The sequence below is a fragment of the Scaptodrosophila lebanonensis genome, unplaced genomic scaffold (genome assembly GCF_003285725.1).
Source record: "Scaptodrosophila lebanonensis strain 11010-0011.00,11010-0021.00 unplaced genomic scaffold, SlebRS2 tig00000085-arrow-pilon, whole genome shotgun sequence".
Classification (NCBI taxonomy): domain Eukaryota; kingdom Metazoa; phylum Arthropoda; class Insecta; order Diptera; family Drosophilidae; genus Scaptodrosophila; species Scaptodrosophila lebanonensis.
In genome coordinates this window covers 2,336,177-2,357,193 of record NW_022060564.1, presented here as the reverse complement: position 1 = coordinate 2,357,193, position 21,017 = coordinate 2,336,177, and the positions used below count along the sequence as shown (strand labels likewise).

General features: G+C 35.1%; 1 protein-coding gene across 1 annotated transcript in view; it reads right to left on the bottom strand.

Moving 5' to 3' along the window:
* Nucleotides 1–263: 263 nt before the first annotated feature.
* LOC115626403 (trissin receptor) overlaps nucleotides 264–21,017 on the bottom strand; it is a 60,468-nt gene continuing 39,714 nt past the window's right edge. The window contains exons 3-11 of the mRNA XM_030521766.1: nucleotides 19,046–19,190; nucleotides 14,601–14,760; nucleotides 11,990–12,190; nucleotides 10,688–10,879; nucleotides 10,457–10,606; nucleotides 8,004–8,018; nucleotides 7,632–7,888; nucleotides 681–900; nucleotides 264–376 (exon numbers count right to left, since the gene is read on the bottom strand). Of these exons, the coding sequence (XP_030377626.1) occupies nucleotides 335–376; nucleotides 681–900; nucleotides 7,632–7,888; nucleotides 8,004–8,018; nucleotides 10,457–10,606; nucleotides 10,688–10,879; nucleotides 11,990–12,190; nucleotides 14,601–14,760; nucleotides 19,046–19,190 (1,382 nt within the window). The 3' untranslated portion in view covers nucleotides 264–334. The remainder of the gene's footprint in view (nucleotides 377–680; nucleotides 901–7,631; nucleotides 7,889–8,003; nucleotides 8,019–10,456; nucleotides 10,607–10,687; nucleotides 10,880–11,989; nucleotides 12,191–14,600; nucleotides 14,761–19,045; nucleotides 19,191–21,017) is intronic.

Sequence of the window (21,017 nt, the reverse complement as noted above, 5' to 3'; positions counted from 1 at the left end):
GGGTTAACGGTTTTAATATTATGATTTATTCTCAATTAGTTTCAAATCAGACATAAGCAAAAGAAATGAATAAAATCCCAAACCCAATACGGCATTGTTTATTCTTTTAATAAATAGGCTCAAAAGAATGTATGATAGTTCATCTGTAAATCGTTTATTTTTTAATTAAGTGAATCTCTTTAAACTAAAATAGTCAGTAGAGTCGAAAAGTGAACCCTAAACGTATCATATTATTTATTTCAGTTGTGCGTCATTTCCACTCAACGGAAAACTTTCCCAAGCCATTTGGAACAATCATTCAGTTGCGGTTTCAGATTCTTTCCTGTTCAAAAGATTACAGATATGGCAGCTGACCAGGACGAAGTAAGGGCTTTGTCTACAAGAAAAATGAAGGAGATGGTAATAAAAAGCGATGTACGATTTTGAATCGAAATAGTCATTTTTTCCCGCAGCTATTTTGAAAAATAATAAAAGTATAAGTATGATTGATAGATGTCCCATTTATATAACGAAAGAGTAAAAAGTCGGACTTGAAAATAGTTTTTATGAACCCACTTAATAAGTATATGTATGTACTATTATTTGAACTAATAAAAGTTATATTAAAAGTTATATTTTGCTGAATACCCATTTAAATGTTTGCCATTGTGTCTACGTTGAGATCGAGAAGTGCAACTCACCTGCAGGGCCTTGCGCTTGTGGTGCATCGATGAGTTCGAGGAGGACTTGCCCTTGCCCTTCTTCCAGGAGCAGAGCAGCAGCTCCTTCATGCCTTTGCGAAAATTGCGACTGAGAAAGGCGTAGAGCAGGGGATTTACGCCCGAATTAAAGTACGTGACCAGAAATGTGAGTGGCGTTAGCAGCGCATTAAAATTGGAATCACCGCGATATGAACGTGACCTGTAAATGCGACAAGTGTTGTATATTTATGTAAATAGTGGAGGTGATGCCACCAACAGTGGGGTTGGGGGTTCTTTAAACAAACACATTAATTTAAAAGCAGCGCGCGACTTTTTAAGTTGATTAAGTCGCCATTGCTTTCCACCGACTTTGCTGCCCAGTTGTCAACTTTTCCAAACTTTTGCCCAACTTGGACTTGCCCTACTCTTGAAAATGGACTGCACTTTTTATCTTCCCCCACCCCGACTCCTGCTCCTATCGCTTCTGCAACTGCACAGGTGATTAAGTTCTTTTGTCGAAACGTGCAAGTCGGAACGGAACTTGTGTAATGGACCAAAATAAACGAAAGTATCTGGCAAGCAAACTTTCACTGCAACCCGATTGTCGACAAAAGTGTCTGGCCAGCACTAGAGAGGAGCGTGTATTGTGAACGCAATAATTTGCAAGATTGAGTTAAGTTTAAGTTGATTAAAGATCAGCTTAATGATGATCAATTGCATACTGGAAATAACGATAGAGCTAGATTACTTCTTGTGAAATGTGAACATGTTCAAGAATTTACAGTATGGACCATCGTGGATTGTCGATTGTAAAACTGCAGTCCCTCGCTAAACGAACTAATATCAAAGAGTCAAATTTTTTCAAATCCATATCCGAATTTACTTGTATAACAAACATTGTAATAAAAATTTTAAATACATAAGTAGTTATACTAAAGTGAACATTGTTTCTTACTTAGTATTTGTGGCTCTTTATAAAACAAAGATCTTCATTATGATATTTAATATTGAGTCGAACAACATTTTATTAAGCTCTGATGTGTGGAAGGAAAAGAGAGTCCCAAGAATGGGGGTTGAAATGTTGTTTTAAACGTCTTATACGCTTGATCGTAGCTCTCTTACAGCCAGCAGGCTTACATTACATACGCGAGAGGATTTACTGTTACAATAGTGAGAGCCTGCGCCATGAGAGAGTCAACTGAGCTTTGATAATAGAGAGACCCCTGGCCTGCTACATATGTATGTTTTCAAGTCAATTTATTCAAAAAGCTTTTCATTTAGCTTTAACTTTATCTTCGTATAGTGGAATTGTAAGTGTGTTTAGAACTAGGATTGTTATTCACATATGAAATATCAAATGAAAATTGTCGCATTTTTAACGATCTTAAAATATTCTTGATATCGATTTACAAATATCATCAACAGTTCTAACCCAGCTTTCACTCACATAATCGTATTTAAATTGTAAAATATCGATAATGTGGAATACTAAGAAGCAGCGGCTTTATGAGCTTAATTACTATCTAGTTGTCGAATGCAGAAAAGGTACGTTTCAGGCTGCTTCTTGGCTATGAAACCCAGCTAGATCTATCGGCAGCTATAGCTCTTCTTCCAAGAACTTTCACCAAGAAGTATTCTTCCTTTTGCCTTCTTTCATTTTGCTTGCACGGAAAAAAAAAATACACAGACGAATTGAGAACCTCGTTCTTTTTTGCAGTCGTTTAAAATGAAAGGAAATACGAATATTCTACTACAAGTTTTTAGTATTATATTTTTATAGTACATTTTTGTTTTATAGTTTTTTCACGCTCTCATCTTTGATGTCACAAAGTAAGGACACGTTCGCCTGCTACAAGTAGTAACAAAACCTGACCAGAAAGAACCACTTGCCTGGCACAAGCAGCTGAACGGCTTTTACACAAATTGATGCAAGAGTGCAACTTTCTGGCCAGTTGACTTGGCGCCCAAGTCCGAAAACTTTGTGACTGCCTGTCAAAATGTTTTTCAGTTGACAATTTGTGTTGCAAATTACATATAGAAGCAAGGACTCAGAAATTGCGGGGAACGGCGACTGATTGGCGCACTCAAGCGATGTCGATGGCGCTTTCAATTGTGCAGCTTTCGTTTTCATTTTCGAGTGATTTTTAATTTTTAAATGTTTAAGTGCGCCATCGAACTAGTTGAAGTCAAAACAGAAAAAACGTACAAAACGGGTCGATTTTCAATTGCAATCAATACTATGCTCGTACTTTAATGGAATTGGAGGAAGTTAGATAAAGAAGAACATTTAATAGATTATTGAAATAGAAAAGATTTAGATGTTGGGACCTACGATCCTCATTCATTTAACCCAACCTAATGACATCTATAATCTTTCTATGTAATCGTAACGGAACTCTAGCCTACAAAAATGGGCTTTTCACTGTCTTTAACACATAACAAGTAATACATACAAATAATTTTGTGTTGGTATAAAAATATACGCATTATGTCCACCCACCCAGAAATTTTTATTATTATTTGAACCTTCCCCTCAACAAATCATAACAATTCAGAAGCAACTTGGCAGTTCTGTTCATTTTGTTTTGTGACTTACCACCCATCATAAGGACCCAGCCCAAAGACCATTTAGAGAGAGAGAGAGAGACGCGAGGACTTCCTGCAGGGCACACATGTCACGCCCTTGGGCCTCTCCACTTAACAGCCCAAGAAGACAATTAAGTGACCTGTGGGCAGCCTAACGAAGGGGCATTTCGTGAAATTGTACCGGAAGTTGGTTAGAAAATAAGCCACAGGAGGTTGGCATTTGCCTCAAATGGCCTGAGAGATAATGATGTGCAGGACTATATATTTCCGCAACGTACACAGTTAAATAAATATCTGAATACAAATTCAGAAACGAAACAAGTTGGCTAAAGCAATATTTTGTACACAGAATCACTTTAATATTAGCACTTAAAAGTGTCTGTCAATTGCATTGCAAAAGGACTCAAAGGACAAAGGTTAGAAGCAATTGCTGAAAGTTTTATTTCAGTAAAAGGATGAAATGAAAAAATTGGCAAAAAGACAATCACATGGACAACTTTATAAAAAATGATTTTTTCGTGAAGTTCGTTTAACGCTAGGATGCACAGATTCGTCCTCTGTCCTCAGACTGCCTTTAGCTAATAGTTGGGAGCTGTTTGTGTTTGCCGCATTTGAAAACATTTCACTTCAGTGATTGGGATTTTTCATTGCTATTTACTTTTGCTTCTCCATTCGTTTGCCATTTCCATTACCCGTATATGTCAGTTTATTTGAGTGGTATATGAATTATAATGGTTGGGACAATGGCCAAACAAACTTCTGACAGGTGTCTCTTCTATAAATACACTTCGCTAAAAGCTAGTCATATACTTGTATTGAGCGACAATTGACTTGCAGCTTGTGGGCGAAATTGATTAAAAAGCAAGTCTTTCTGGGATGTAAGTCTATTAGAAGATTCCATTTCTTAAGTGATTTATATATTTAAAATATAAAATATTATTTAGCTGCAGTATAATCAATAATCTTTTAATTGAATTAGCATTCCTTTCTAGCATTTCTTTCTATCATAATTTTTTACCATATTATTTTTGAAGTATTATTATCAGCTATTTTATATAGATTATCTATTGTGACATTTATTGTGATTTCTTCCAGTGCAACTGTTTCATAATTATTTACCTTGCTCATGTTGTGTTTACATTTATTAACATGTCAGGCTATCACATCCAAACCATTCTAACACACAACAAAAAGACTAATACTTGTAAATAAATTATTGTCTGCTCTGTAATTGACATTTAAATCAAATTGTCAAAGTGGGAAGGATCATAAATCTTTCAAAATTGACATGTTTATACAAAAAGAAGACTGTACTAAAAGAATCAATTGCTATATACATATGCTCGCAATACTCGCACTTTCCGTCTACAGATTGTTTTTTGCAGCTCCAAATATACATCACGATTATTAAGCAGACAAACATTTGAATGTCAAAAATAAATTCTTATTTATTAGCCCCCACACAGTCTGAACCAGACGGGCAGACAGACATGGACACATCTAAAAACAAAACAAATTTCAATTTGTTAGCTTAAAAATGTGCCAGCCATACACATATTTCTGTATTCATGTACTATACACAAGTTTTTCGTGGACTGAAGCACCGAACTGAAATGCATTTCAGCAATTTTTCACGCATCCACTGAAAATATTATTATTCTTTATTTATTTTTATGGCAATCCTGCACTAGACGGCAAAAAGCAAATATCTGTATTGCTGTAAATATTGAATGAGCCACTGGCTGGCAAGTGCCAATGCAGACTTTTCAAATGTCCGTTTATTCTCCATCAATATACTATGACAAGCATGCGACACTGGTTCTGATTTCAATAAATAAAATACAAGTATAAGGGATTCACAGGTTAGAAGTAGGAGCAGGATGGCGGTTGCGATTGAATGGATGGCCATGTCATGTAATTTTAAATGAATAGTTGCGAGGTATAAATTTTACTTTGTGTCTGTTATTTAAACTACGTAATTGCATATTGTTTTTAAAATACAAAAATAATTGAGAAAACTTTAAAAAGGTGGCGGAACTTTTGAAATAAATTTTCAACTTTATCTGTGTGCCTAATCGGAATCTGTGTAAAGAGAAACTGCAGAGCCACTTATTATATAAAACCAAGCATTTTGATTGTTTTGAACTAATATTGTTAGACTCAGAAAACTATAGATTTTGGTTATTATTCTAAAATCAGTAGAGATCTCTTTAGCTCATAAATGTTAAGTATCAGGCTAAGTTCTCTCCTCTGCACTAATTTTAGACACTTTCCTAATCAACCACCACAGACAAAAGCTGCCGCCTCTTCCTCTGTGTGTCCTGCCAAGAATTGAAGGAAAGGTAACGGACACTTCAATCAGGATACTAGTTACACAAGTCGTAAGGCAATAGTTACATCAGCAACAACATCATCGCACAGCATGGTGCTGCTTTAAAATCTGGACATCAAAACATGTTTACAAATGCAAACTGCTGGCATTTTAAGTCTCCAGGCCATCCACATGCACCCTTTAATCTATTCTACAGCTAATCTAAGCCAAACTACTCGTTTGTTTCCGGTTTCGAAAGCGCCAAAACGACCATATCCGGTGACCAGTTGAAACTGGCCAGGAAAGCCAGAAGGATTGGCCAACTAAACGCTGCCTTGAACTCGGACAGACTTAATGGCGCATGGCGCATGGCGCATGGCTCGTGGCGATTTCTGGCAGCTGTGCTGATATTTGCAAACGGATATTAAAACAGAAGGGATGGGACAGACATAACAGGAGCCGTTTACTTTCGTTCACAGACCATGTTCCTTGACAACTTAATTGTTTACTCAGGCCAGTTGCTCGTCACACACACACACATGAGATTAAAGCCGACATACGAGTACTTGTACTATAGAGAGAGACTGGTGAACAAATAAATGCAGCAATTGCTTTCCAAATCGAAGGGCCCGCATAATTCTCTGTTTTAGATAGACATCGAAAATTTGTGGATGTAAAGGCACTAAAAGTATATTCAGATTTTAAAAGTAAAGCAAAGTCCGCAGTATAAGTAGAAAGCATCAGACACGTATTGGGTCTGTTCAGAATCAATTCCTATTCATTAATTCTAATTACTAAAAATTCAAGCAGAATGTTGTTGATAAGCCTTCCATCAATAGCAATTTGTATTTATTGTTTTTAGGTTATTTGCTCTCATTATAATGCAATTTTTCACTAACTTTAGACAGAAATCTCTCACTTTTCTCTCTGTTTTATAACCCTGATTCTCTATAGTTATACCTGAGGAAATCTCGAAATTAATTGGCATTCGTCTTGTCTAGATGCATAACTGATTACGCTGTGTACAATCGTTTTCGGCTTATTTGTTCTAATTATAATGATCTTCTTTAGTTATTTTCAACAGAACTCTCTCTCTCTCTCTCTCTCGTTGTTCTCTATATTATGGGAAATCTGAGCCCACTTACGGCTGAGAGTTGGGTCATAGCTTGCCGGACTGACTTTCTTTCTATTTGCTCCTTCGGTAATTCTATTAGTTCATTTTTTTTTAAAGATTTTAATCTTTTTTTAATCTGGTAGTACAATTATTAAAATTGTATGATAACCTTGACATTTCTTCAAAGATACTTCTGTTATGCCGTGAGAATCAATTATTCCACTTTTAACGTTTATGAGAATTAATTATTCTCTTTTAGTTATTATATTCGTTTTAGTTTGTTAAGTCTACAAGTATAACGTGTCTGATCCTATCGGGCTGTGAATCGGAGCATAGCTGGCTAAATTAAATGTATTTCTTAAAAAACTAGATACCTTTAAAAACGAATAATATTTCAACATTAACTTTTAAATTATATTAACTGTTTTAAAATCGAGAAAAATATATATAGATATTTTTTATTTAAAAAACGCCCCCAACATATCGGAGCTGTAGACATTAATGTAATTTTTTTTATGTGTTCTTTTATCTTTTAAATAATGAAATAATAACGTATTATTATTCTTTATATTTATTGCAATCTGATTTGCAAATGTGGGCTCATTTGTTGATTCAATATTAAAATAATGTAATAAAAACAGGAACTTCTGGAAATAAAATATCTCTAGTCAAACGGGAGAGGTTCTTTTATGACATTTAGCTCAAAAGCGAGACACATTATATAACCCCTCGAAGAATATTAATAATTGGGTTTGTTGTAGAAAATCATTTGCATTGAATAACATTTTTCAGATACTTCTCATCCCTGACGCAAATATGTCTGACAGATTGTTTGTAAAAAGTGGAAATTTATTTTCTCTCGCTTTTTTCTCAGCTGCGACTGCTGATGGAGCTGATGGAGATAGCGGTTGCGATGACAAAGACGGAGAAGAATACTCACCAGTACTGCCACATTTTCCGTGCATGATACGGTAGATTGCAGAGCGCAAATGTCAGCACAAAAATTATCAGCATGCGAACGACTCCGCGCCGGGCGCGCAACACTTTGCTCGACGAGTGCGACATGTGGGCGGCTCCGCTCACGCCCCCGCCCCCGCCCCCATTGTTGCCAGGACGCTGGTGGTGCGTGTGCGAATGCTGATAGAAACTGGTTTTGCGACAGGCGGACACAATGGGCCGGTCCGACTCCAGTGAGACCTGGTTGAGTAATGGATGCAAAGACAATGATAGACGATTTAAATTGAATGGCCTCTGCATGTGGGAAATTTATTAAAATGGAGATTTGGAGATTGTCAGTAAGGTATACACCTACCTTGCAATTATCAAGCTAGGGTTTTAAGTTGTTGTTGTTTGTTTGTTGTTGTTGGGGTTGTTGTTGTGGTTATTGGAGTTGCGGGTTTTGTTTGGTTTAGAAAAGGAGCAAATCAAATATTCACAAAACGAAACGAGAAAGAGAAGTTTAACAAAAATATAGTTAAACAGTTAGTTGTGAGCAGAGACATAGTTGAGAATTCGTATGAGGACTTGCAGTGTAATGAGTTTATTGAATGCAAGCAAGAAATCAGGTTCTTATAGAGCAAGCGATGAATCAAAATCCGCAGAATTGTTGAACTACCTAAATACTATGATTGTTGTTCGAAAACAAATATTCGCTTTTTATCAATCAAAATCAAATCTGCTCCCGCCTTAGATGCCAAGACTTTAGTTCGAATCAAATATGAATATAAAGTTGATATTGTTTTCAAGATAGATATAAAAGCTTTGACTAGCTTTCTTAGCGGGTTTTCGCGAACCCATTTATTATTAAAACGCATCGGTTGTGTCATTAGCTTGTTGGGCCAACTACCTACCTACTAAGGATCAATTTTAAATTGAAACTTGCACTTGAACTCCATGCCAGTGGCAACAACAACTATTTGCTGTCAACGCAACGCTCAATTGTTGCGAAATACTCGTAAGTGGCAAGTCAGCTAAGGGATGGCCGGCCAGGAATCTGCGCTATTTCTATTTCCAGTATTTGAACTTCTGCAGCAGCCAGCGCCTCAATATCTCTCGCTGTCAGTTGGTTTATTTAACTTTCGTTTGCGCAGCGCAATACTTGGCTTTTCATCTCGTCTATGGCCGAAATGGCGATACTTTTAATGCGCATTGACACCTGGAGATTGGCTCCCACTTGACCAAAGTTGGGCGAATTTAATTTCAAGAAACTTCGGCCGGGCCACTGCGGAATTTCGTTCACTCCGCCTGCCATTTTCCATGGTGTTGCGCAAATATTAAATATTAAGCAAGCTAGAGAGCTGAGCTGTTGAAGGATGTCCGAATGGCGCAATGTGTTAAAGTTTTTCAAAAGATGGCATCAAAGCGTCAAGTTGTTGTTGCCAGCTGAACAGACGAACTTAGCTGTCCTGCAGCTACTGTATATTTTCCTATTATACGATAGCTATTTTATATCCAAAACAAAAAATAAAAAATAAATAAAAACACATTTTTGAAAAATATTTTATTTACAAACTTTTAGTTTCTCTATTCTATATGGTAAAATGTTTTTCTAGCCGCTCATTTTTCTCACTCTATCACAAAACATAGGGAATTTATTATGCTTTGTTGTAATTAAATGGAAATCTTGCTCCTCTTTTGTTTAAAACTAATAAATTGAAGTCATTTGTATTTAGTAAGAAAACGTTAAATGTTAGATAAAATGTATGTAAGCATAAACTTTAATTTGAAATTTTTATTTTTGAAATTGAAAGCAGTAGATTTTAATCAAACTCCTTGATTTTTGCATTAAATGTAAAGATGACAGGTGGAGAAATGCGATGAACACATTTTCTATCATTGCCCAGCTACTTTTTTAATAAATCTCACAGAGCTCACAAAAATCGAGATTGTGAAAACATAAAAGTTCATGAAGAATACTGGATGGTTAAAAACAGGTCCGTCCATAAAACCAAGGGAATTATATGTCATCACAAACGGCGTCTAACGCCAACCCATGTATCATATAACCTTTCTACATAAATAAAAAGTAGTTTGAAATATAATAATGCTTTTTAAACCACTTGATTTTTTGTACATTACAAATACAATAATAATTGAGCAGCTAAGATACTATGTTCAAAAAAGTAAAAAAATAATAAAATTAATACATAGTCCCTTAACGCTCAGTTCGCTGAAGTCTGACGAACATACATATGTGTGTCATTTATATGACTTCTTAATTAAATCAGAATTCTACCTAAAATAATAATAAAATAAATACATAGTCCCTTAACTCTCAGTTTTCTTCAATCTGACGAACTTATCTGTGTAATTTATACGATTACTTATTTAAATCAGAAATGGCTGCCTAAAAAAACTATCCTGGATTTTTATTGGAAAAACCTTAAAAGGTAAATTTACATCAACAACATTTCAAATAAATGCTTACAAATAAAAAATACAATTTCGTAAGGCACACTTTTTTGTCAATTTTAATCGAAAAATATGAATATGTGTATTGTAATATTCTTAACAAACTCTGACGTTCTTTAGCATTTACGGTAGAAAAACTTTCTAAAAACGTTGTATATTTTCATTCGAGCTGCATACAAAACCTTTTGTGAAGAACATTTTATCTGATTTATTGATGGACATTATTTTGTTGACATCACTTTGCCACCAAAATAGTTTTTAGTGCTATACAGCATAGATTCTGGCACACTAGCTCAACAATTTTGTGGAATTTTTTTCGTGACATTGCTTAATGTGTTTATTGCAACCACTTACCTGACTCTCTGTGATGCTGACGCCCCGCTTTTCATATTTACTGCTTTGGCGGCGTGACAAGGACAACAAACCGCCGCCAATGCCACCGCCACCGCCACTGCTGCCACCACCCGTCAAGCTACTGGAAAGGGAGCCACCCGTGGCCTGCGACTGCAACATTGTTGTTGTTGTGGCGGTGGCGCCACCGCCGCCATTGCCAGCCAGCTGCTGCTGCTGATGGTTCAGATGCACGTGCTGTTGATGATGATGATGCGGATGCGGATGGTGGTGGTGATGATGGTACATGCTATTGTGCATGCCCATACCATTATCCTGCGTCTGTTGCTGCTGCTGCGGATGGTGCGGATGGTGCTGCTGAGCCATGTGGGACGTCAGGCCACGCGAACTACGCCACAAGGCAATGGCAATTTTGCTGTAGAGCACCTGGTTGGCAGAAAATGCAAATGCGCTGATGAAATTATTGCTGCAGGAGATGTGACTAAATGGGTGCGACACTACTAACTGACTACTCCATTATCTTATCTAGTTGTGTAAAAATGTAAATTACAATATCTCGGTACACCAAAAGCATCTTGTAGTATACCGAAATGGAAGGTATTCACTTGTCTATTTTATAAGTTGGACACTTTCCATCTTAATTGTATATTTTTACATATTTTTGCAGCACCTGCACAAAACAATTGTAAAAGCTAATTAACCTGGCCTTTTTTTTTTTGAGTTGAGGGAAACGTACTAGCTGTGAAAAGCTCTAAACTCAAATTTTGCTGCCTCAGCCAGTTGTTTTGTGTCTAAATGGAAAATGATTTGATAAGTCTAATCAATAACAGCTACTGCCTTAATTAATTGTTGCCTAAGGCCACGAATCCTTTAACTATAGTTGCTTTGATTTGGATATAATGACGAGAATAGAAGAGAGCTGAGGTTAAACCAATAATTGCCATAGGCAGTTTATAAAAGATTGTAAGGACATAACAGGAAGGAAATAAAAGTTCCCTGAAACATTTAAAAATGCTAAATATTTTATGTGAAAATCGGAACACTGCTTCCTTTTTTGTACTTAGTCGCAGTCATCAGCAATATTCAATTTTAAGACGAATATTCTACTATCAATGGGAATTACCTAGGAATTTTCTCAAGAAATAAAACAGAGTTCGACTTTTTTCAAACTCTAGAAAATGGTCACCACCTCATGCTATAATAGTTGTGATACATAAAATAGTTTGTAAATAAGTATAGAAATTTTTAGGAATGCATTTCAAAATTGCTTATAATGATTACATTCTATAATTTATGCCTTGATATCATACAAAAATAATTTTTAATCAGAAACCTATTTCATTAAATCTCTGCAATATAGTAAATATAGAAAAATAAACAGCAAGTCCCAAAAATTAAATCAACAATAATGGTTTCTTTGCTTTTACATTTTCATAATTTTTATAATTTTTTTCATCATCTAAAATGTAGTCTTTCCAAAGACAATTGCCGACTATTACTATAATAACTCTTAGTTTAGAGCTGAAGCATACTCACTGTCATGACCAGCAGAGGTATAACATACAGCAGGACAAAGTTAATCATGTCCAACAGCTTGGAGTTGAACATTTTGCGATCTAGGACACAAATCTCCTCCTCCTGACCATCCTCGGTGTGTATGTTCTTAATAGTTTTGCTGAAGACGAACTTTGGCGTTGAGTAGACGGCCGAAGTTATCCAAACGGTTACAATGACCATCTGTGCGGAGCAGAGAGGAGGTGCCATGAATACAAAATGAAATGTAAAACACGCAAACAATTTGCTAAATTGTTGTTTAACACACACGTCCACATCCATCCACCCATTATTGCCGATTTGCATGTGGAATTCAGACAGAAGGCAACAAATGCCGTCAAAACATACTCGTATTTGGTCTCCTTTTGTCGTTGTGTATTTTAATTAGATTCATTAAAATCAACAGCTCGAGTTAATAGTGCACATGTGAATTAGTCTATTTGCTTTACAATGGCCATAAATGTAGCATGCATATGGGCGGTTTTGCATTATGGCCAATTACTCAGGACAAATGACTCAATATTTATTGCTCATACCCCCCCACATCTTTGGCTTACTCATTATTTTTAGCCACTGGCGATGTCTGTGGGTTGTGCAAAAGTTTTGGCCAAAGAAGTGAACAAAGTTTGCCGCTGGAAATGGAATTTCGTTTTGGATTATTAAGCCTTTTACGCTTTTCTCGCTGCGGGTCATTTAAATAGGTTACGGTGGGCAACAATTTGCAAGCCAAAATTAGTTAGAAAAGTCATTAAAATGTAGGCGATGTTGCTTAATGTTTTGTTTTTAGAAATTCGACCGAAGCCCAACAATTTAAAACTGAGCATTACCACGAAGCACACGGAGAAAAAATGGTTCAAAACGGCATGGTTTATTTACGTGGTGGGACCAAAAGGTAAAAGTATTTTCGATCCCATAACAATAAATCAAGTTAAACGTAGCTTTAAAATTCAATTGCGCCTGAAAAGGTGTAGCGAAACTTTAGGTGGCATTTGTATATATACACATATATATGTAACGCTAAGTATCGGATTATTGTGCACGAGAGTTTCCTTTCAAATATATCAAATATTCAATCATCTGGGCATCATCCAGTTCTGTCAGCGCCGATGTTGGATTTATAGTAAGTTCTTTGTATACTTTTCAGGCGTCTAAGTTGAGGGTGGCATCAAAAAAGATTTGAAAATTCTGTTGCTTGTACGTGTATCTCCAATCTATTCTAAGATTAAAGCCAGTTTTTTTTTTAAATATTCTGGACACTTTTCCAGTCAAAGTTATATAATCGCCATTGATCTATATATTTTTTTCGTTGGAATTATTGTTACAATAAAGGTCCAGCCTTTTTAAAGATTCGGCTGCATTTTATTAGAAATTAATACCAGAATAAGTTCAAATAGGGGTTAAATAAATAGCTTCATTCTATGTAGTATACAAGTGCCTCTACGTCTTCACCTATTATTCATTGCTTATATAAAATAACCAATAATCTTTTTAGAAACATTGTAAAGGGAACTTTTAAATAACATACTTTTTTAAATACAAACTTCACATTTGTATTTTGCAATTCAAATGACTAATTAAATATAAGTTTTCATTTCATGCATAAATTGGCAAAAGCTAATGCTAAGTATTTGAAAAAGTACAAATATATGAAGATAACTACTTAAGAATGCTAAGAAGAATTATAAAAAGAACGCTAAATTGTTTGTTAAGTATCCTAATTAAAAATTTATAGTAGTAAAAGTTCCATTTTCAATGCTCTGGCCTTTTATTTGGTAGCAACAATCCTTGCGACAATATTTCACAAGCAGTTTTTATTATTTTAATACAAATGTTTTCAGTCCCACTCGTATATATTGAAATCAATATTATATAGTTAAATGGAAGAGTCCAACTGAATTTCAGAATACCAACGAAAGCAAGGTTCGCACACAGACATGTCTCTATTACTTTAATCGTGGCATGTCTTTTGGGGCAGACACACAATTAATGTGCGCGAATGTACAAGTAACCTATTTTTATTTGACCCAAATTTCATTCATTCCCTCTAAGAGTTCATTTCTTGGACTATTACTTATTTTTAGCACATTTTTGTTATTATTGCTGTTGCTGTCTTCAATCGGGCCAATGTTTCATGACACTCATTTCATTCAGTGTCATCGCGTTTCACTCGCGATATCAGAATGCTGTCATGTCATGATAGAACTAAAGTCATTTATATATCCATACACTTCAACGCCAAATACTTGCGTTCCTCCCACACTCATTAGATCATCATCGTCATTACAATTGTGAGGGGTGTGGATAATCTATTTTGGCCTTCCGGACGCCGGGCGTGCGCCTACTTGGCACGTACATCTCTTGGCAAATACATAAGCACATATATACATATAAAATATTTCAATGCCGTCCGGCCAGTCGCTAATAAAATTCAATTTATGAGAAGCTCAATCCTAATGAAACAGTCGTAGACGGAACACATTCAAGTGCTATTCATTTCAAGTAATTATACATTTATTATAGCACATAGTTGTCGGAATTCCAATTGCAAATGGCGCACTTAGCTTGAAGAGTTCAGTTTTGTTGTGCAACTTACCCGCAAACGGGCGGCCGTTAATATTTGTTTACAGGTAATTGGATGTACAATGGCAAAGTAGCGCTCCATGCAGATGACAACCAGGATGAAAATCGATGCCGTGTAGCTCAGCGAATGGACGAACTGATACATCCGGCAGAGGAACTCGCCAAACACCCAGCTGCAAAGAGGCGTCAAGTTAATGAAATTAATAAGAGTTTACATGCAAAGTTTTCAGGTTTGAAAGGACAAACTTTTCTCAATTGTGCACAAGTTTGAGAATGCTGCACAAAATATTACACATACGCCCCGTCTGCACACATTTTTCTTATTTCCCAGGCCGCTTGAAGGCCGGTGCCATTAAAATTGTGACACGCCCACTTCTAATGCGACATTCGGGTGTCATTAGTATTTTATGTTCGGCAAAGCTTTTATTATTACTATTGCATTATGCTTTCAGCTTAGATTACGGCTGCTTTACGCACTCCCTTGTTTCATATCAAGGATTAGCACGTACTTCTGCCTTTCCTTTTTCAGGTTTTACAGGCACACGTTTACTTTTGTATGCGTGTGTAAAAAATGGGTATGGGCCGCATTTTTTGTGGCATTATTAAAAATTATTGTTATGCTGCTGCCACCTGCATATTTAATGTCGACGATGCCAAAATTAGCAGCAATTGAAAGGCCTGCCATTGTTCAGTTTTATGAGCATGAACGAAGCGTTAAAGCCGGGAATGTCAAGTGTGTACGTGTGCTGTGCTCTACACTCTCTTTTTGCCAATCAACATTCCTCCAAACCGTCAATCGCAATTGTTGTGCTTTAAATCCCCTATAAAGTCCAGCTACTCAAGCACCGGCTGCCAGCTAGTCAGATCAATCTTATATAGACTTGTGTGTGATATTTATTTAGATATGTTTCTTAACCAAAATTTATTTTTATATATTGGTAGGTGTTTCTTGCTTATTAATGTTTGAAAATAAAACAACATAAATTAAATAACAAATGCAAAGGAAATTGAATGGGACAGCAGGACAGCTTAAGGCCACCACATAAAAAAAACCCAGCAGATAAATAAATTGGGGTCACGAGCTAGACTTCAATTGATGATAGGAAAAAAAATATGGCCCTTTTGTTTGAATTGATTTGCTTTTAATACCTCATTAAGAGCAGATTTATTAGTCTTTTTAATGTTCTATTCGAATTTCAAAATATGTGTATAACACACTCAAGCATTGTGCACTATTCAATAGTCTAGACAATATTATTAGTTTATGCATTTTTAAGAACATTTTAATGGACCGCAAAATGCAAACTTTAGCAACTAAATAAATATCGTAAAATTTCAATATGAAAATATTCTATGATTTTGCTTTTAACGCTATTTAGCAAAAACAAAACAATTTACAATTATAAATAAGTGGAAAGAAAAGGACCACATAGAATTTTCATAAATGAAAATAATCGAAAATTGAATGGAAGCGAACAAATGAGTATATGCCATATACGAGTGTAAATAAACAAGCAATCAAAATAAAAATGCAAATGAGAGTATTAAAATCTCAGAAATATGCGAGCCACGCACAAACAGAATCAAGGCATGCACACACACACACACACACACACACACACACTTACAGCTATTTACACATTTTTGTATTATGTGGCGAGGTTTGAAATGAACATCGTTTTGTGGAATGAAAACGGAATTTAATTTTTCAATTTTGAATTACGTGTTCAACACAGTTATGCCATTTTCCGTGTGCCAAACACAATTTTCGATAATAAATTTATTGTAAAACATGCGTTACGAATCAAGTCTAATGATAAATTCCAATCGAATTATACGAGATGATACCGCAACGATAATAAGTAAGCAGCAATAAATGTGTTAAGATACAAGTATTACTTGTGAGGTCATAAGTTTGTTGATCAGAATTGTGTAATGATGTAGCGATAAAACTAAGACAGTTGATTGTCTAGATATGAAAATGTGAATGGCTTTTAATAAACACATGATAATAAAGTCGAAAGTTAATAGATTGAGAAAGTTTAATCAAAGATAAAATGTTCACGCGTTTTATTTATTTTGCCTATTCAAGAATTGAGATAAAAAGGAAGATAATCAAGTAATCAAGTATTTAAAGCTTAAAGTAATGGATTTAGTAAGCATTTTTCTGCAAAAGTTATGGTATAATCATAAAAATACACATGAATATCAGTAGTAACAAATGTCAAAATGTATAAAAAGTATGTAAATAGATAACTGGTAAAAATAAGAATAACAATTAATATTTCCACATTATTTTTCATTGCAATTTAAGTTTAAAAAGAATCAGTTGGCATTCGAAAAATATTGATTTCCTAACTAAAATACCATTTACAATAAGATTAACAACTTGTGCCTTTATAATGAGCTCATTCACAAGAATGTACTCTGAACAACATTTCAAATGAACTCACGTAAAAAGATTTGAGTTTATGGCGTAATTTCAATTTACAGAAAAAAACGTGTAGTTTTTGCATTAAACGCGTGTTCTTTTTTAAATGCTGGGCAAATAAAATACATATGTGAAAGAAACTCGTTCATGGAAAATTTCATGTTTTCTCGCATATTTGCAAGTGAAAATCGGCATGGCATACAATATCTACGTACACATAACAACAAAAAAACTGGAAAACCAAAAAAAAGAATGCTAAATGGCACAATAATTTACATATGCACGGACAGACTAAAATTTGCGATTTATAGCTTGAAAAAATTGCGGTTTTGCATTTGAGTGGATTCGGTCTTTATTTGAATTGCTTCTGGCTTACAAAAGTTCGGACAACCCTGATATACTGCAATTACTGAAAAGCACAACACACAACTCAATTTACATTTGAACATATTATAAATGTATGTTTTAATACCTTAATTTAAGATAGTTCATTTTATTAGAGGTTTGTTTTTATTATTCTCTGATATACATAGGAGCATGCACATCCGAATTCAAAAATAGCAGACTTAGAGGACTTAAATTTAATTTACTTCTTTCAAAATGCAAAAAATGCATTTAAAATAATTAATGGAGTCCTATGAATTCAAATTATTTGCATACTTTAAATTAGATTGGGATAGAGTTTCCTTTGATACATACTTATATCTTCTAAAATTTGATTTTAAAAATATGCTATTCTTCATTTAAATGGAGTTCCAAAAGGAACGCAGTTATTTGAAAGAATCAAAATGCTTTTCAGCCGAACGAAATCGATTTGGACAAATATGCTACCAATTTCGAAATCCGCTTTCTCTCCAACTCAGCCATGGCAGTTGGCTGCCTGGTTATGCTCGTACTCTGGCATTGGTGTGGAATTTGTCGCCTGTTTTTGTCACTTGCACAACATGTTTTTGTGTTGTTGCTCGTGTTGGTGTTGGTGTTGGCTGTTTTGATAGTCACTACTTTAACGTACTTGTCAGTTGTTTTAATTGCAAGTCCCGGGTAGCAAAAAAAATAAAAATTTGCAATTTAACACCACAATGCAGTGACAGACTTTAAATACAGTTGAGTGTAACATTTGCCAGCATAGGCATATTTATTTAATTTGTCAAGCGTTTTAAACACTTCGACCAGCAAAGGAATTCCTGAATTCGATCAAAGCTCAAAAATGTTCAATATAATATAAATGGCAATACTTAATCCTAGAACATTAAATTAATTGGAAAAAGTAAGTCAAATAATTTAATTTTAATTTTTACCTAAAAAAAGTGCTTAAGAGCTTTTAATTGAGTTCAGATTTTCAAAGCAAGACTTAAAGAAAAACAATGAATAGCTTCCTGGAATTTCACAATTTTAGGTCTTCCAAAAGGAGCAGCACAAATTTGTATTGCTTAGAAAAGCTGTATTCTACAGCAATATGTGTATAATTGAATTTTGACTTGCTTTCCTAGAAGCTTCCTCAACAAATTTCGTCGCAAAATTTGGAGAAATGCAACATGACTTTTTACGAAGAATGAATTTAAAACACGTTTCTCTGACAACAATGAAATGCAACGCGAATAAACACTACATATGCACACATATTTTAATGCACACACATGTGTGTTCTTATGTTATATATGCAGATAGTGGCACTTGTGTTTTCGTTGTGCTTTTTTTTCCGGCTACCACCTCAGCTCCATACCCTTGCGCACTTTCACAGAAACGCCTCGGAAAAGTCAGAGCAACAACTTTAACTGCTGCCTCGACATTGTCGGGAGCACCTCCGGTAGCTGGTGGCGTTGTTTGAATAATGAAAAAATGCAAATTGTTTTATGTCTGTCATTGTTGCGTATGAGTTGAATGCTGTCAGATGTGCTGTTGCCCTTTCTCTTTGCGTTTGCTTTAAAAAATTCAACACTGAGAAGCGTACACAGGTCGTATGCATAATGCATGTTAATTAAGCATTGCGCATACGCCCCGTGCCAAACAGTGTGCTGTTCACTTACCTGTCTATGAGATAAATTGACAAGTTCTGCATGACGCAAAATAAGCCCACACAAAAATCGGCGAATGCCAAATTGGCCAAAAAGAAGTTCGTAATGGAGCGCAGGCGACGCGACAGCGTGACAACCAATATCACAAGTAAATTGCCTGCAAACAACAGAAACAAAGGAAAGAGACAGAGCATTAAATGTTGAATAAGACTAAATTAAACAAATTCTTTAAGTACAGAAAGGAAAATAAATATATTTTAATACGATATGCAATTTAATTTTGAAATCAAATACTTCCTAATAATACATTACAAGCAGTGCAACACATTTCAGTATGTAACTTAAATAAACTATGATAATATATAAATGATAATTTAATCGAATATGAAAACTAACGCTTACACTTTATAATGAATGCAATAAGCAAAATATTCATGTTTCACTAAGAATTTTGATCCCAAAGTTTAATTCCTTTTCATTTTACAAAATAAAATTAATAAAATATTTTCAAGGAGTAGACGCAAGTTTTTTGCAGTGTGGTTTTCCAGAAAATGGAGCTGAGGCAACCAGAAAGTTTATTTAATTTAAAAAAACCGTCTGGGGGACAGCACAAATGCAAGTCAGCCGCAGCGTGGCCCGCAAAAGGAACGCAACAAAATTCATCTGGGAGATATTAAAAATGTTAACAAAATATTTGTATAAGTGACAAGCAAACGGACAGACAGGCAAACACACACACACCAATGTAGTCTGGAATTTTGTCTATTCTGTGAACGGATCTGTGGCTGCCTTCCCTGCCCCTACATCCTCCGCCCACCCATCAACCACAGCCAAACTACAACGTAGGCACAAAACTTTGTCAGCCTGTCACACAAAAGGCGCTCGGGGAGCAATAACTTTTTGCACACACTGTAAATTATCCATGAACATTTTAAGCAGCGTCGTTTTAGTTTTCCCCCTACCTTTTTTTTATATCTACCCATCCCAATCTAGCAATCGTTTTAACATTACGCCGCTTTCGCTGCAGAAAGTTTATTTTAATTAGGCGCTTGTGTTTTTAGTAAAATGCTTTCTAAATTTGTTTAGTGTATGCCTGATTAGCTTGTTGTTCCTCTGTCGTTTTTAATTTAATGAAAGCTTTTAAATAGCGTCAAAGGCAGTAAAGGCTGCAGGCCCTTAGCACATAATAATAAATATTTAGAGAGCTTTAGGTTCATCATAGGAGCACGTACTCTGCGTGTAATTTGAGGCGTCAACGAATTTTTAAATGAGGGGCAATAGGAGATTTGAGAACATAAAATATTAATAGATAAGTATTTAATTAGAAAAATGAAGTAAAATCCCCTAAGACTTAAATTCAATTAAATTTGTCGCAGTAATAAGTTACAACCAGTTATTCATTAGTTACAAGTTACAAAGAATATAAATAAATCCATACCAATAGTAGTGAAAGAAAGTGTAAAAGAAATGAATGGATGAATGAAGCACAGAAATAATTTTTGTTGCACCGTTCTTTGCACAAAAATTAAAATGTACAAAAAGTTGTATTTTTATTATCACATGGTTTCTGAATAAATGTTCATTTTTGGAACCCATTTGACTAAAACGCTAATAGACAAAATTTGTACTGCCATAAAAGTTTGACAACACATGCAATAGCACCCGACTTTATTTTAATTTCACTGCCTTACTGCCTCGCCTCTATAATTTGTCATAGTTTACTTTAAATTGGTCCACACTGCCACCATATTTCCTTTTTTAACCGACTTTAAAAAAGAAGGAGGTTATTTTTATATACGTATGTATATATGTGTGTGCTTCAATGGCTGTTTAAAGTAATTAAAAAAGTTCAGCACACGACTTGCGACTGTCGTTCGGCAGCGAACATGATTCACAAACCCAGATAACTCTAAGTACATTTTGGCCTTTTTGCGGAGAGGTTTTTGTTGCCTTTTGCTGGCAATTAAATATGTAATGTATTGCC